At 43.6% G+C, this 17,828-nt stretch overlaps 1 protein-coding gene across 3 annotated transcripts in view; it reads right to left on the bottom strand.

Annotated features, from left to right (window-relative positions):
* Positions 1-1,984: 1,984 nt before the first annotated feature.
* wt1a (WT1 transcription factor a) overlaps positions 1,985-17,828 on the bottom strand; it is a 41,114-nt gene continuing 25,270 nt past the window's right edge. For 2 of the 3 annotated variants that reach the window (XM_061773911.1, XM_061773913.1), the window contains exons 5-8: positions 10,649-10,793; positions 8,143-8,232; positions 6,832-6,924; positions 1,985-6,635 (exon numbers count right to left, since the gene is read on the bottom strand). In XM_061773911.1, the coding sequence (XP_061629895.1) occupies positions 6,514-6,635; positions 6,832-6,924; positions 8,143-8,232; positions 10,649-10,793 (450 nt within the window). In that variant the 3' untranslated portion in view covers positions 1,985-6,513. The remainder of the gene's footprint in view (positions 6,636-6,831; positions 6,925-8,142; positions 8,233-10,648; positions 10,794-17,828) is intronic. The other variant, XM_061773912.1, reaches the window with a different exon arrangement.

The raw sequence follows: 17,828 nt of genomic DNA, 5'->3' as shown, positions 1-17,828 counted from the left end.
CTCTAGTAGCCTCCTTATTGAGGATAGAAATATTTTCCTCCCCCAAAAAAAAGCCCTTTTGAGCATTTGTCCTCTATATCCTTGATGTCCAGCTTCTAAGGTCTAACTTGCGAGGACAACGGGCATAACTAGTATTACACGGATCCCTCGAATAAATGCTCAAAAGGCTTTCCATAAGACAGAGAGAGAGAGAGAGAGAGAGAGAGAGAGAGAGAGAGAGAGAGAGAGAGAGCGAGCCCTTCCTTCCTTGTGACGTCAATACATTCCGCCGGCTCAATGGAGTGCTTATATAACGTGTTCCTGTGTTTTCTCTCCAAATAGCAAAGCAGTCCACGGGGCAAAGTTGACGCACATTCCCGAGATGCGTCTCTCATAAAGACCGACACAGCAGGAAGGCTTTGGACGAGGAAAGCGTTTCCATTTATATCCCCAACTCGTTGGAAACATCGTAAAGAATCATAACATGCTGTCATAAAGCCTTCTTTTGTCCAAAATGGTCCACAATGTTGCCTGCTCCTCCATCTGCTCTACTCTCAATTTTGACTATTTCAGCCGTAGTCTCACATACTGTCGGACACAGCGAAGATGAATTGCGAATGGTGACGGGGTTTGCACATTTAGTCGCCGAATTCAAATACTACTTTTTTTTTTTTTTTAACTTGAACTTCATTTCGCGGCGAGATCATGAATAACTAGAACAAAGGCTGTCAAACAAATGAGACTGATGACTGGTGAGACAGGCCCAAAGTCACGACAGTTTCGGAACTGTCTTACTGAATTTTGGCCTTTTGGCTAACTATCAAGATGGCAAAAATAATTACACTTTGTACTAAGTACAAGTACAGATGCGTGTGCAAAAACAAAAAAAAAAAAAAAAAACACAAACAACTAACAAAAAAACAAAAACAAAGAAGTAGGCCTCCTGATTCAACTCCTTTACTTAAATAAAAGTGCCGTGCCGTCAAGTAAAAAAAGAAAACACAGACTGGAAATATACACGAGTACAAAAGTGGATTTTCTCTGTCGATAATGTACAATATCCCTTATGATAACTTGGCACTACGAAAACAAAAATGCAAACCTTTGGCCTGCCTGCATATGTTTTTTTTTTTTTTTGCTGATGAGACTTTTTTTTTTTTTTTTTTTAACGTTCTAGAAGCTGGAGGCTGGGACACGAGCCGACAACATCAAACAATTCTCTTAAATAATGCCAGGGATGGGGAATATTTTGCTTCTCAGACTCTGTTGCAACATTGTCATTAATAGTAATGAAGGATATACCGCTACATATATTCATTCACCTTCTGCCTTATAAATCCCCAACATCTCCGTCAGGTGGACTTCACCTTTCACTATTATTGTTGTCATGAACTTGGATTTGATTGATTCATTTAATCCTTTTGGCATTGAGACTGAATGTTGTGATTATGAAAAATACTCTTCAGTGGGCGAGACAAAATCGTCTCAAAGTTACAGCACAGAAGAAAGTTTTTGTTTTGAATGTTCCGCACAGATCTGTTTCGTGTAGGCCTACTGAAAATGCGACCCAGTGCAAAGTTAACCTACTTTGCTCAGCATGCATGCATCTTTTCCTGTGTTAAGAAAAATGTATTGTCGGTGGATGGAAAACTCGAAATTGTCCATAGGTGACAATGTGAGTGATAATGGTGGTTTGTAAAAAAAAAAAAAAGAATCTGGCAGTCTTCCCATTTTTTTTTTTTTTTTTTTTTTAATATTGTATGCCATGAGCAAAGCTCATCTGAACCACACGGTGGCGGTAGACACTAAATGACTGAGCTGAAATGATCTCTCGCTTGGGATTTTTGGATATATACTAACTGTAAAAAAAAAAAAGAAAAGTGCTAACATTCGAGTCTATTGCATTCAGCACAGCCTCAACAAATCTTGCTCATATTTCAAAAGTAAAAATGCTTACATAAGAAATTAGGAAATTGTGTAATCAGTAAACAGCTGACACAAGAGATGCGTTGGAACTCATATGGTGGCTTTATTGGTAATTTTTTTTTTTTTGTGTATTTCAAATCTATGACATTTAACTGAAAATGTATACCTTTCAAAAATATCATAATTTCCTTGTCGCAAACATGATTTGACATTCAATACTCACGTTGTTTTTCAAATTATTTGTTGTCACATTCATTTGATAGTTTTTTGTTATTATGCTTTACTCAGCAAAAGAAGGTGACTGTCATATATGGGCAATTAGTCTTCAGGAATATTTCAGTGCATTATCAGTTTGTGTCTTATGGTAATAAAATATAAGCCTCACAACATCAGACCAGAAAGGAAAAACAATTAACTGGCAGACAGTACTTTTTTTTTTTTTAAAGGAGAAACAATTAACTGGCAGACAATCATTTATTTTTATTTTTTTTAAAGGAAAAACAATTAACTGGCAGACTACTTTTTTTTTTTTTTTAAATGTTGTTTTATATTGATAGTGAATGAAAGTGTTGCCTTAATGTCCTTTTACTGGATGCTTTTGTGTGTTTTTGTCATTTTCAGAGTTTTATGATAAAGCAACTCTGAATCAACAAGTGAAGGAGGGTGTGTGTATGTGTGTGTGTTGGTTGCCCTGACAATTCTGCTAATATTAGTTTTCATCCTCTTGAGTTTGCCCTCTATTATTGCTCATCTTGCATTCCAAATGTTTTGCACGTGTTTTGTTTTGTACCCTTAAAAATCCTCTTTTAAGTGTGTGAGGTATCATTATGTGTGCATAAAACCAAACTTAGTCAACTACAGTATGTACCTAAATGTCCCATAAATATTTTTACCGGAATTATTTCATGACCTGGTGCAACTAACCTGATAAAACATTTATTCTGAACAAAAACATAGATATACACACAATAGTGGAGTTCCTGTGACTGCTATTATTCCAAAACAGAATTTTGATATTGTATAGTATAGATACGGGATATACTTTATTGTTGAACTTTGCTCAGTCAAACCATACGAGCATTCATTTCCAAAAGTGGTTTGGATGCGCTGAGTTGTGCCCCACCCAAAGTGTTTCAGCCCAAAAACTGACGTGTGATATTTTCTCGCTGAGATCCACAACGGGAATTCAATTTATAATAATGGGGGGGGGAAATAGGGGCAAATGGATATGACTAGTGTCATAGACGTGAGTGGTTTGTTTTTATGCACCCTGGCTACCAATCCGGGGTGTTCCCTGCCTCTCACCCAAAGTCAGCTGCAATAGAGTCTATCCCACTCGGGCCGTGACCCCAATGAGGACGAGAAAATGGGATGGATGGATGCCGAAAATATTTACAGAGCTTGTAATCATAACCTAACCTCGCAATCTAAAGATTGAAAAAAACAAACAAAAAAAAAACAAACGTTGAGTTGAGAAACTACTAATATTATAGGAAGTCAGATATATAAAAGACAACATTGAAGTATTTAAATGTGGAAAAGGGTGATGAGTGTCATTTATAAACTCTTTTTTTTTTAAAGATTTAATGCCCAAGAAAACTCCTACTATATATAAACTTAACGATGAACAAAGCCCTTTGCTTCCATGACCTGACCTCTACTATACCAGTAGCAAACACACGGTTAAAAAAGAAGACGAAAAATCCCCAAATATTACATTAAAATTAGTCTTGAAAAGTATGATTTAGCAATTCTCTCTCTAAAGAGTATATTCCCAAAGATTTCATTCATTTTTTTTTCTTTTTTCTTTTTCCTTACATATCTCCCCCCACAATTGAGGGAACTGGATGTGAAAGTGGTCAAAGTCACAGTTACACTGAGCAGCTACCCTGGCTTCAAAAGCCCTGCGCTCCGACACTGGACCAAGATGAAACAGTGACGCGCGCACATAAACACACGCACGATGCAGCGAGAGATGGGAGATAGAGGCCTTTGTCCGACAGCTGAGATATAGCACAAAGGCCCTGGGGAGTTTCAGGGGAATTCCACTGAGGGAATTGGACATGTCTGATTTACACTAACACTTTGGCTAAACTTACGATAAAAGTTCACAAAAGAAACATTGCCGGGTATGTCTTTATCCATCTCACCTTGCTCCATCGATCTCTGTCTCTTTTCCTGCTCTGTGACTTTCTTTGTAAAACGTGCAAATATCTCATGACTATTGTGAAACTTGGTGTCATGCATTTATAACACTATCGCAAATGAAAATGAAATGATGTACAAGCAAGGACAGAGAGGGTAGAGGAGAGGAAGGAATACATGGGGAGTGAAAGGGTTGAGACACTGAAAGAAAACATGTTCCATTTTATCAGCCCTTTTCACCCAATGGGGAGTCAAAGAATGCAATGAAGAATCTGGCCAGAGATAAAGAGGAGAGTGGTTGGTACTGTACTGTACTGTACTGCACTATGTATGTGTGTGTGTGATAATTTATCTGACAATATTTTCAGGCAAAAAAAACAAAAATTCAGGGTAGCCACAAAGAGAACACTCACTGGACACGATTAGGTACACCCACACAGTTCATTGGGATACCATAAATACAGATACTCAATTATTATTATTTTTTAATTACATATATTTGTCATTGTGATGGTGGTTGGCTGTGGTACAGAAGTACACTGCATCATATTGACATGTTTCTACAGGGATGAAATATTGTTAACTGCTCCTGTATAATGTAATTTATTTGACTTCCACGCCACGACAATCATGCGTTAAATATAACGTTGATCTGGCTGTGCCAATCAAAACTGTGTTATCTTTGCAAAGGTCGATTACCTAATGTAGTGGCGGGTTCAAGTACATTAGACTGAAAAAGAACCTTAATGTAAATGTTGTCCGACGGACAGAATTAAAGAGTGTGACAGTGGAGCTGTACAGCAATTTGCGTTTGTGCACATTAGTTTATGTGTATGAAGACAAGTTAACGACATGGATTTCATTAATTCCAAGTACAGAATGACTTAAAAATGAATAAATAAGGACACCAGAGACAAACTGCCCGAGTGTATACAAGCCAATATAAAACATTTACATAGAGAGCTCATCCTTATGTGTATAATATTTCACTGGCATTTACTTTTTACAGCTTAATTGTTTTTACATGTCAAGGAAGAAACAAAAATAGTTCCAGGATACGTTCAAAGACAGCGCCCCCCCTCTCCCCCCAAAAAAAAATTGTTGTCACAAGTTTCCCCCATGGAAAGCTCAGTTCCCATGGCGAAGCAGAATTATTTACATCTTGACCATGTCCTGGTCACAGAGCCAGTGTGACCCAACAGACATATTGGAGAACATGCAGTGTGTAAAACAAAGGCCAAGTCCAATAATATTTACACCCCTACACACAAGAGACTAGACTCAAGCAATGTACTGTTGCCGGAAGAGAGCTGGATTAAAAAAACAAAAAACAAAGTAAAAACATCACAAAACGACTACACACAAAATATTTTTGTTTTTACGTTGTGCAATCCAGACAAAACATCAAAATACCGCCTGCCAGTCAGATGCAAATTATCCTCTAAATTTTTTTATAAACATGTTTTTTTTGTTTTTTGTTTTTGTTTTTTTACAGCATTAAAAAAGGTAAGAGCGTATCTTCTCTCCCTTAAACTTGTTCCAGTGAATCAATCCATGAAATAAAAATAAATTAGTACTTTTAAAAGGAGATCATTACCACAGCGTTGTTGACACTGAATTGTAGGGGCATGTAGTATTTATTGTATCTCTTGACCTTTGACATCACTTGTGAAGAGGATAGAAAAGTGTGATAAAAGATTTTGAAGAGACTTAACCATCACCTTGTGGTTACCACAGAATCAATTCTATATGATCATTTTGCCATGCAAAAAAATACACATACGAAACAGGTTGTGATAATGATTTGCTACTTCTGCTCATTACTGCTCCCAATTCAACGTAAAACTGTTCCCACCGAAATCTTCAAACGAAATGCATTGATCAACTAATCGTTTGGGTTGAATCAATTGAATAAGCTCTTCATTTTCAATGCGTGACACACAATTAATATTTTACAATTCAGCAGCAGCACAGTACACTTCTGTGCCACTGCCGTAGCGCACCAGTTCAACAAAAGTGTGGCATAATGTGAGTTATTTAGTTAACCGCTGTATTGGGCCCTATAGATTAGATGATGGAAATCTGCTTGTTCAGGCTTAAATGATTTCTTTAGGTCACAACTTTTTCCAGGATCGTTAAATCATGTTGAATGTTCTTGGGGAGTACTCATATGAAAAGTGTGCTTTTATGGCTCACGAGGTTTTTCGGTGAAATCTGATTAATTGCTCAGAGTGAGTCACGTTCAGATAGGGCTGAAGCTAATCATTTCAACCTTCAGTATAGAGCACGAAAGTTACGTTAACCCCCGAAAGGAATGCGTTCATGAATTTCATGATAGGACGTATTCGTGACAGAAAAAGAATGAAATGTCCTTGGAAAACCTTTTTGGTATCTGCTGCATCGGTTTTGATGAAGAAAAGAATAAACAAACAATGTGTCAAACTCCCTCCCGTGAGTGAACACTCAGATGGCCAGTTGGAGCTTGGTGAGGTTCCTCTGGTGCATGTTGTGGTGCCGCACCAACTCGTCACTGCGGGCAAACTTCTTCTGACAGTTTGGCCAACGACAGTTGAACGGCTTCTCGCCTGAGAGGTGAGCGGGAGACGAGTATGTGGAAAAAAAAAGAGTTGCGTTAGAAAAGGAAAGAATTATTTGAACATTGTTGCAATGTATCCATGTTTTAGGCACGTTACGTATCTGTTGTATTTGAATAATATCTTATTCCATACTGTAAACATGAACATGGATGGGATATAAAAGAAAAAATAAAAGTTTACGCACTTGTTTTACCTGTATGAGTCCGGGTGTGTGTCTTAAGGTGGTCAGACCGAGAGAACTTTCTCTGACACGTCTCGCATTCGAAGGGTTTAACACCTAAACACATGTACACACGTTTGCATGCACACAGACGGAAGGTTCATACACACGAGGGAAATATTCATCACACACACACACACACACACAGAGAGAGAGAGGGAGACAGAAAAGTAAAGTAGAGCAGAGGCTTGCAGGAAAGCCAATCCAAAGCAGAGCCAGTTATTTGCAACGTTGTGCTCGCGGAGTTTCTTCCATTCACACTCTCATTGAATTCCCACCACCTAACTTGGTGCCTGGGGCCACTGACACCCCCCCTCCAAAGAAAGCAACACAATAAAAATAATAATAATAATAATGTGAACATCATCAAGAAAAATGGGGCGGCACGGTGATCGACTGGTTAGCACATCTGCCTCACAGTTCTGAGGACCGGGGTTCGATCCCCGGCCCCGCCTGTGTGGTGTTTGCATGTTCTCCCCGTGCCTGCGTGGGTTTAGTCCGGGTACTGCGGTTTCCTCCCACATCCTCAAAACATGCACGCTAGGTTAATTGGCAACTCTAAATTGCCCGTAGGTGTGAATGTGAGTGCGAATGGTTGTTTGTTTCTATGTGCCTTGCGATTGGCTGCGACCAGTTCACGGTGTAGCCCGCCTCTCGCCCAAAGATAGCTGGGATAGGCTAGTGAGGATAAGCGGTACAGATAATGGATGGATGGATGGAAGAAGAATGGTTAAATACCAATTGCAAATGAACTAGGACATTTATTCGTCCACAATTATTGTTATTCATCCGTGTTATGGAAGTTATGTTGGAGTCTTTTTTTTTTCTGCTCGTGTCTTCAAACATGTAGGACTTTAATTATTGCAATAAGAGCCTTGCACGTTGGTAGCTTACTTTTCCCCCAGCAAGTCTGGATCATTCTTACTTGCTTGGTATGCGCAGGTAGTGATGCCACACTCAATACTTTTGCTGCCGCCTTGTTAGAATAGCGCCACCCAGTGTCAAAAGTAAGAAGTACAAAAGTAGAAAAGCACAAGCTTAATGGGGCAATATAAAACTGTATTTTTCGGGAACATGATGCAAGTTGGTAAAAAACGAGCTGCAGGACAGATATGGTGGGCGTTTGGACATGTCTGATCCAAAGTCGCCACTTACATAAAATCGTGCGATTTACATATCATGGCAGTCATGCAAACAAGCAGGTTGGAGCAAATGGAGCGAGCAGAGAGAAGGAACAAGTGAACTACAGAATTAAAAGTCAGGCAATAATCAAACCTGTGTGCCTCCTTTGGTGTCTTTTGAGCTGGTCAGAGCGAGAGAAGCCCCTACCACATTCTGCAACATCACAGTGGTACGGTTTCTCCCCTGGACACAGACAAAGAGAGGCTATTGAATAAAGATACAGTAACACAGAACACAAATTTCCATTGTCTGTCTATATACACAGTACAGAGGGGTTCAAAAGTCAGTATACAGTTTTATTACTGAAAAAAAACCTGCTAATGTAATCACAATTAGAATAAGATATAAATTACCATTAAGTACAGTCTCTTATGTGCTGAAATTGCTGGCCGAGAGCATTTACGCAGTCCTGTTGTCTAGTTTCTACATTAAAGCATTATCTAAATGCTCATGTCAAACATTATCAATGTTTAGGTAGTTTTATTTTACACACATATACAGTACATACACGGAACAAAACTATAAACGCAACACTTTTGTTTTTGCTCTCATTTTTCGTGAGCTGTACTCCAAGATCTGAAACCTTTTCTACAGACACAAAAGGCCATTTCCCTTAAATATTGTTCACAAATCTGTCTAAATCTGCGTCAGTGAGTATTTCTCCTTTGTCAGAGATAATCCATCCCACCTCACAGGTGTGGCATATCAAGATGCTGATGAGACAGCATTATGATTATTGCACAGGTGCCTTAGGCTGGCCACAATAAAAGGCCACTTTGAAATGTGCAGTTTTATCACACAGCACAATGCCACAGATGTCGCAAGTTCTGAGGGAGCGTGCAATTGGCATGCTGACTGCAGGAATGTCCACCAGAACTGTTGCCCGTGAACTGTATGTTCATTTCTCTACCATAAACCGTCTCCAAAGGCGTTTCAGACCATTTTGCACTACATCCAGCCGGCCTCACAACCGCAGACCACGTGTAACCATACCACCCAGGACCTCCACATCCAGGATGTTCACCTCCAAGATCGTCAGAGACCAGCCACTTCGGACAGCTGTTGCAACAATCAGTTTGCATAACCAAAGAATTTCTGCACAAACTGTCAGAAACCGTCTCAGGGAAGCTCATCTGCATGCTCGTCGTCCTCATCAGGGTCTCGACCTGACTGCAGTTCGTCGTCGTAACAGACTTGAGTGGGCGAATGCTCACATTCGACGGCGTCTGGCACGTTGGAGAGGTGTTGTCTTCACGGATGAATCCAGGTTTTCACTGTTCAGGGCAGATGGCAGACAGCGTGTGTGGCGTCGTGTGGGTCAGTGGTTTGTTGATGTCTACGTTGAGGATCGAGTGGCCCATGGTGGCAGTGGGGTTATGGTATGGGCAGGCGTATGTTATGGGCAACGAACACAAATGCATTTTATCGATGGCATTTTGAAAGCACAGAGATGCCGTGACGAGATCCTGAGGCCCATTGTTGTGCTATTTATCCACGACCATCACCTCATGTTGCAGCATGATAATGCCCCATGTTGCAAGGATCTGTACACAATTCCTAACCCTTGCATTGCCAGCATACTCCCCGGACATGTAACCCATTGAGCATGTTTGGGATGCTCTGGATCGGCATATACGACAGCGTGTTCCAGATCCTGCCAATAACCAGCAACTTCGCACAGCCATTCAAGAGGAGTGGACCAACATTCCACAGGCCCCAATCAACAACCTGATCAACTCCATGCGAAGGAGATGTGTTACACTGCGTGAGGAAAATGGTGGTTACACCAGATACTGACTGATTTTCTGACCCCCCCACAGACCACCACAATAAAGCAAAACTGTACATTTCAGAGTGGCCTTTTATTGTGGCCAGCCTAAGGCACACCTGTGCAATAATCATGCGGTCTCATAATAAATAATAAAAAAATAATAAATAAATAAATAAATAAATAAATAAATTTCTTTGTTCAATAACTTTGAACCTCCAATTAAAATATCCTGATGATATAAGTTTAGTACATTTCCATTTATTTCTGAAGATATTATACAGGTTATGCAAAAAATGAAAGGGTGCCAATAATGGTGAGCACGACTGTATATCAGTACTTAATAGACAATGTTTAATGCAAAAATACAGTATGATTTTTGATGGCAAATGTGTTTTAGGAATGTAATACAAACACAAACCAGGCCCATAATTTAATGTACTTGTTTACCATTTAAACTCATAGTTTTCAAGTTGTGCTAATCATTTTCTGCCGTCTTTTTACTACTTTGAAGTATAAAAATATTAACGAAAACAATTATAAAGTTGAGCTAATCATTTTCAGTGTGGCTTTTTGCTACTTTGAAGTATAAAATATTAACGAAAACAATCAATGATAAAGACGGTAATATTCTCATACTCTCTCATCTCCTTTACTCCCTCTAATTCATAAGATTCAATGGCGAGCACTGTAGTAGTTTGATCTTGCGTGCATTTCACTGTGAGCTATTCTGCTTTAATAAAGTTAAGTATGTGTGTGGGAGGCACTACTGATAAAACTGACTAAAAAAGGAACAAAAGAAATAGTTCCTGTGAGAACTGTGGCTTTCACCTGTGTGTTTGCGGCCATGCATCTGCAGATGAGACAGCTTGAAGTAGCGCTTGTTGCAACCGGGGTGTGGACACATGAATGGACGCTTCTCGCTGCTCTCTGATCGAACAATTGCTGGAGCAATGCTGGGCACCCGCCTTACATCCTGCAAACACGCACACACACACACACACACACACACAAACTGCTTAAGCAAATTAAATATCTCATACAGTACCTGTAAAATGTTATAGACAATATGATGTATATTATTTAATCCATTCAGTTTAGAAGACTAATCATGTAATTTAATCAGCCTTGCTCTCCTGGGATCATTACAATAAAATGGTCATATTCTTTATTTAGTTTCATTAGATAATAATTAGCTGTAAGGTGACCCTGATTTGACTGCAGCCCATCGGGAGCTGTTAGTCACGCCTTTCAGACAGGCGCCCCTCCCTGAGCGCCCCATTAGAACCCTGGAACTCACTGCAGTTGCCCTGTGGAGGAGAGCCACGGGAAATCACAAGACACACAAAAACACAAGACTAGTTGAACAAAACCCTTAATCTTTGCTCATCTGGAGAACAAAGCAAGATCTTGTCTTTATATGTCGTTTCAAGGAATGGCAACTATTTCCTTTGTCAAACCTGTAAATGTTACATTTGTAACATTTCCTTCCTAATTCCCTTTTATGCCTCTAAAATGCTTTCCCCTGTTGAAATTTTCACATCCACATCTGACCTTCAAGCATGCAGAATGATAGTTAACTTTGATTCATTGCCTTAAACCCTGAAACTCATCTGATTCAGTCATCGTAAAAAAACAAAAACAAAAAAACAAGTTAATGTGGCAATGTCATTTTTAGCAGTTATGCCTGTTGTGAAAAGCACAACACAGATTTTACTATTTTACAAAGGCACCACAGGAACAAAGTTTGAATAGTGAAAAACAAACAGGAGAGAAAGTTCAGCTCAGCCCATTCTGGTTGCACAATGCCAGGTTGTGGGAGCCCATGCGTTTAAATCCAGTTTCAAGACTGTGGTGCTAATGATCTATATACTGATTTTGAGTTAGGAAGATGCTAACACGGTGGTAACATGATGGAGCAGAGTTCCTTCCCAAATCATGTGATAAAATGTGGGCACAACTGCGAGAACATCCAAAAGGAGGTAATGTTGACTACTCCAAACAACAGAACCTCAGCCATCTTCAGTGTCCATGGAATTATATTGAATTTCTCTTCGATTTATACCTTCATGGTCATCAAGGAATGGAAATCAGCCAGAGGAGTCTTGACAGGAATTTGGTTTGACTACTTGCATTGTTTACCAAAAAGTAAGAAGCCACAAACACCCACTTGTGATTCTTCACTAAAACCAGAAAAAGGCAGCGAACGAAACAACTCAACAACAAATCTGAAAGAGAATTAGACAGTGACTGAGTCAGGAACAAATAGTCGAACTGGTGGAACCCTGTCAGAATAACTGATTGAGAGTGCACCATCTTCACAGTCTCACGTCCCCCAAATATTTTGCCGCACCTGTAAGGTGGCAGACCTAATTTCTTCCAGTCCAAACAAAAAAGGGCTGTTCAGTGACCTCCAACCAATTCCTCTGATCTTCCAATACTGGTTTGATTACCAGCAGTTACCAACATGGTAAGAAACACAAAATGTCAAGCATTGTTTGGCTGAGCATGTCACAACGAACATATATGAAAAATAACAACAAAAACAAAAACACAAAATGCACCATGAAAGAGTATTCATCGTGGTTCGTCTGCATGTGACTCTTAAACCAGCGAAGCAATCCCATGAGAAAGATGCAGATTTTTTTGTTTCTTTTAGGTGGTTACCAGACAGACACAGTCCTACCCAGCTGAGTATGACAGGTAATTCGTAATCTACCATTCAAGTCTTAACTCTTCAGGAAACAGTTAACGCCAGTGTAATTCAGGACAGGAACATTCAGTACCAGTTCTCCCCTCAAGATCTTGGCATGGGTCAGAGGCAGATTAGTGGAGGTATTAAAACAGGTCTTTGAGTGGCACTTGTAATTTAAGCAATCACTAAAACAAACAATATTGTTAAACTGGCAAGATAAACAAGCCATCAACCATTGGCAAAAGCTTGTCATAGAGTATAAAACACGAGAAAATATCTCGAATAAATGTAATAACCAAATGGATAACTTAAAGAAAACCTGGTCACCTTTCAGTAAAATGGTGAACCTTGATCCTTGATTCTTGTCTGCTTGGGAAAGTATGTCATACAGAAATGTAATGTAACCAAATCCTATCTTCTCATCTTTAAGACTCCTGTGCATACCATACCATACCATACCATACCATCCATCCCTCCATCCATTTTCTACCGCTTATCCGAGGTCGGGTCGCGGGGGCAGTAGCTTTAGCAGGGACGCCCAGACTTCCCTCTCTCCAGCCACTTCATCCAGCTCTTCCGGGGGGATCCTGAGGCGTTCCCAGACCAACCGAAGGATGTAGTCTCTCCAGCGTGTCCTGGGTCGTCCCCGGGGTCTACTCCCGGTAGGACGTGCCCGGAACACCTCACCAGGGAGGCGTTTGGGAGGCATCCGAATCAGATGCCCCAGCCACCTCATCTGGCTCCTCCTCGATGTGGAGAAGCAGGGGCTCTACTCTGAGATCCTCCCGAATGACCGAGCTTCTCACCCTATCTCTAAGGGAGAGCCACGACACCCTACGGAGGAAACTCATTTTGGCCGCTTGTATCCGGGATCTTGTTCTTTCGGTCACGACCCACAGCTCATGACCATAGGTGAGGGTAGGAATGTAGATCGACGGGTAAATAGGGAGTTTCGCCTTTGGGCTTAGCTCCTTCTTCACCACAACGGACCGACACAAAGTCCGCATCACTGCAGACTCTGCAGCGATCCGCTTGTCGATCTCCTGTTCCATTCTTCCCTAACTCGTGATCAAGAACCCAAGATATTTGAACTCCTCCACTTGGGGAAGGATCTCATCCCCGACCTGGAGAGGGCACTCCACCCTTTTCCGACTGAGGACCATAGTCTCAGATTTGGAGGTGCTGATTCTCATCCCAGCCGCTTCACACTCGGCTGCGAACTGCTCCAGTGAGAGTTGGAGGTCCTGGCTTGATGTAGCCAACAGAACCATCTGGCGCAGCCATCTGCAAAAAGCAGAGATGCAATACTGAGGCCACCAAACCGGACCCCCTCTACACCTCGGCTGCGCCAAGAAATTCTGTCCATAAAAGAACAGAATCGGTGAAAAAGGGCAGCCTTGGCTGAGTCCAACCCTCACCTGAAACGAGTCCGACTTACTGCCGGATATGCGGACCAAACTCTGACACCGGTCGTACAGTGACCAAACAGCCCGTATAAGGGGATTCGGTACCCCATACTCCCGAAGCACCCCCAACAGGACCCCCCGAGGGACACGGTCGAACGCCTTCTCCAAGTCCACAAAACACATGTAGACTGGTTGGGCGAACTCCCATGCACCCTTGAGGACCCTGCCAAGGGTGTAGAGCTGGTCCACTGTTCCACGGCCAGGACGGAAACCACACTGCTCCTCCTGAATCTGAGATTCAACTTCCCGACAGACCCTCCTCTCCAGCACCCCTGAATAGACCTTACCAGGGAGGCTGAGGAGTATGATCCCCCTGTAGTTGGGACACACCCTCCGGTACCCCTTCTTAAAAAGGGGGACCACTGCCAATCCAAAGGCACCGTCCCCGATGTCCACGCGATGTTGCAGAGGCGTGTTAACCAGGACAGCCCTACAACATCCAGAGCCTTGAGGAACTCGAGCCGAATCTCATCCACCCCCGGGGCCTTGCCGCCGAGGAGCTTTTTAACCACCTCAGTGACCTCAACCCCAGAGATAGGAGAGCCTGCCTCAGAGAACCCAGACACAGCTCCCTCATGGGAAGGCGTGTCGATGGAATTGAGGAGGTCTTCAAAGTATTCTCCCCACCGGCTCACAATGTCCCGAGTCGAGGTCAGCAGCGCCCCATCCCCACTATACACAGTGTTGATGGTGCACTGCTTCCCCCTCCTGAGACGCTGGATGGTGGACCAGAATTTCCTCGAAGCCGTCCGGAAGTCTTTCTCCATGGCCTCACCGAACTCCTCCCATGCCCGAGTTTTTGCTTAAGCGACCACCAAAGCTGCATTCCGCTTGGCCGGCCGGTATCCATCAGCTGCCTCAAGAGTCCCACAGGCCAAAAAGGCCCAATAGGACTCATTCTTTAGCTTTACGGCATCCCTCACCGTTGGTGTCCACCAACAGGTTCGGGCATTGCCGCCACGACAGGCACCGACCACCTTACGGCCACATCTCCGGTCGGCCGCCTCAGCAATGGAGGCGCGAACATGGTCCCCTCGGACTCGATGTCCCCCGCCACCCCCGGAACATGAGCAAAGTTCTGTCGGAGGTGGGAGTTGAAACTCCTTCTGACAGGAGATTCCGCCAGACGCTCCCAGCAGACCCTCAAAATACATTTGGGCCTGCCACGTCGGACCGGCATCTTCCCCCACCATCTGAGCCAACTCACCAGTAGGTGGTGATCAGTTGACAGCTCCGCCCCTCTCTTCACCCGAGTGTCAAAGACATGCAGCCGCAAGTCCGATGACACGACCACAAAGTTGATCATCGAACTGCGACCTAGGATGTCCTGGTGCCAAGTGCGCGTGTGGACACCCTTACGCTGGAACATGGTGTTCGTTATGGACAATCCGTGATGAGCACAGAAGTCCAATGACAGAACACCGCTCGGGTTCTGATCGGGGGGGCGTTCCTCCCAATCACGCCCTTCCAGGTCTTACTGTCATTGCCCACATGAGCTTTGAAGTCCCCCAGCAGAACAATGGAGTCCACAGCGGGAGCGCTCTCCAGCACCCCCTCTCAGGGCTCCAAAAAGGGTGGGTACTCTGAACTGCTGTTTGATGCTTAGGCAAAAACAACAATCAGGACCCGTCCCCCCCACCTGAAGGCAGAGGGAGGCTACCCTCTCGTCCACCGGGGTGGACCCCAACGTACAGGCGCCAAGCCGGGGAGCAATAAGTATACCTACACCTGCTCAGCGCCTCTGACCGTGGGCAACTCCAGAGTGGAAGAGAGTCCAACCCCTCTCAAGAGGACTGGTACCAGAGCCCAATCTGTGCGTGGAGGCGAGTTTGACTATATATAGTTGGAACTTCTCGACCTCACACACCAGCTCGGGCTCCTTCCCTGCCAGAGAGGTGACATTCCACGTCCGTAGAGCCAGCGTTTGTAGCCGTGGATTGGATTGCCAAGGTACCCGCCTTCGGCCACCACCCAGTTCGCACTGCACCCGACCCCTATGGCCCCTCCCACAGGTGGTGAGCCCATGGGAGTCCATACCATACCATGTACTCAAACTCCTATCATTTTAGCTCTGGATCGGCGGTGTGGGTCTGTGGGGGACCTGGGCCTGTTCCCTTTTTTCCTCATGGGTTCGATCTTCCTCCATGCTGCCCTCGTTTGGGGGGAGCCGGTCCCGGATCAGCTCTCAGTCCCTGGGTGCCGGGGAGGTCCCATTCCAGGGCCCTCGTCTTGGTCTCTGGGTGGAGGGATTGGGGGCCGTGCTGCTGCTCTCCGGGCCTGTGTACTCTTCCATCGGGGTGCTCCACCGTGGTCATCGTTCCTCTCTCGCTCGGGTTGTGTGGGGTCCCCAGCTGACTTCGGAGCCTGTGTTGGGGGTCAGTGCCTCCCGCCTTGGGCACACCCCCCTCCTGTGCCCTGTTCTGGTCGCTTGGTGGTGGTCGGTGGTGGCAGAAGAGAGTGAGGTGGCTGGTGGAGTGAGCTCTAGGGGGGGAACGGCTGTCCCCCTTTTCTCCAGGGTCTTCCAACCGGTCAGTCCCGGCCCACAGGTGTCTAGCCTCTTACTTCACACACACTTCACATTTTTATTACTCACACCATACGTATTTCGCATATTGGGCACATTACGCATCTCATTCAGGGTATCCTGGGGGGCTGGCGCGAAACATGATGACGCTGGGCTGGGTCCTGGTAAATCTGTGCTGATCTCCCTTCTCTGCCCAGCCACTTCTCCACTTTTAATGCATCATACACCCATCAGTGGGGGTTGGTTATCCAGTCCCCTTGCCCCCTTCTTTGGGGACTGGTCAGGGTGCTTCAGTTAGGCTCGGGGACTGCCCTGGGTCCTGGGTGGCCCCCCCTTAACTGATTCCCCTACAGGATGGACACGCTGGCTGGGCCCCCCCTTGCAGAATCTCTTCCTCGTGTACCGGCACAGCAACTCCTTACACCAGTTGACTAACATGCATGTGATATGGTGTTTATTCACTAGCATCTAGACATGCTATCGGCTTTAATTGCTTGTGGTGGGACCACTAATAATAACACAGGTTATATTATGATATCAGTTCACAGGTTCTTACAGGTGTTTAGACACTAAAAAAGCATTCCACCGCACCGCTCATCACTGGGTGCCCCCCCCGTCCCCAAATAAGAATGTGATTCGACTTTGTAATGTTACTTGTAGTCAAATAGCTAGACTGTCTGTCTATCATTCTGCTGTGGCTCACACCCATAATTCCCTTGTCCGTTCAGTCTCTCTGTCTGTCCCCTGAAACACTTTTTTGTCTGGCTGCATTTTCAATAAACATTAGAATAATTAACAAAATAATTTTAAAAAACAAACATAGGGAGTATTTCAAACTCCCCTGTTCCAGCACAAAAGGCATACAGATCCACCATTCTGCATGGCCATGCAGCTGAATAGGACAGGTTAAAAAAACAAAAAACAAACAAACAAAAAAAAGGTCATTTTTACCACACAAAACTGCTGAGGAGCTTTCTATTTTATCATGCAAAGCAAACGCCTGTCCGTGCTCACTGCAGTCAAAACAGCACCCCGATCTCACTCAACATTTTCATTCCTTGGGTGACAATTAAGTGCAGCCCACCTGAATTGGCTCTTTCGGCTCTTGGTGTAAGGGAAATGTGGTGGTAGTTGGAGGAATTCAGTTGACTTATAGGTTTGGATGAATCTCTACTAATTGGAAAAGAGTACTAATAGCCTGCCCACTCGTTCTTTTTTAAATCGAATTTCAAAGGGCAATGATCTGCCAGAGGGCCCAGTAGAGCTCGATGCAGTCTTTATCAGAGGAAAAAACAAAGACCAGATGGAGTAGTTAGTTACGCATCC

Source organism: Phyllopteryx taeniolatus, chromosome 5, assembly GCF_024500385.1.
Source record: "Phyllopteryx taeniolatus isolate TA_2022b chromosome 5, UOR_Ptae_1.2, whole genome shotgun sequence".
Classification (NCBI taxonomy): domain Eukaryota; kingdom Metazoa; phylum Chordata; class Actinopteri; order Syngnathiformes; family Syngnathidae; genus Phyllopteryx; species Phyllopteryx taeniolatus.
Note: the sequence above shows the minus strand (reverse complement) of the source record. Positions and strands in the feature narration are given on the sequence as shown.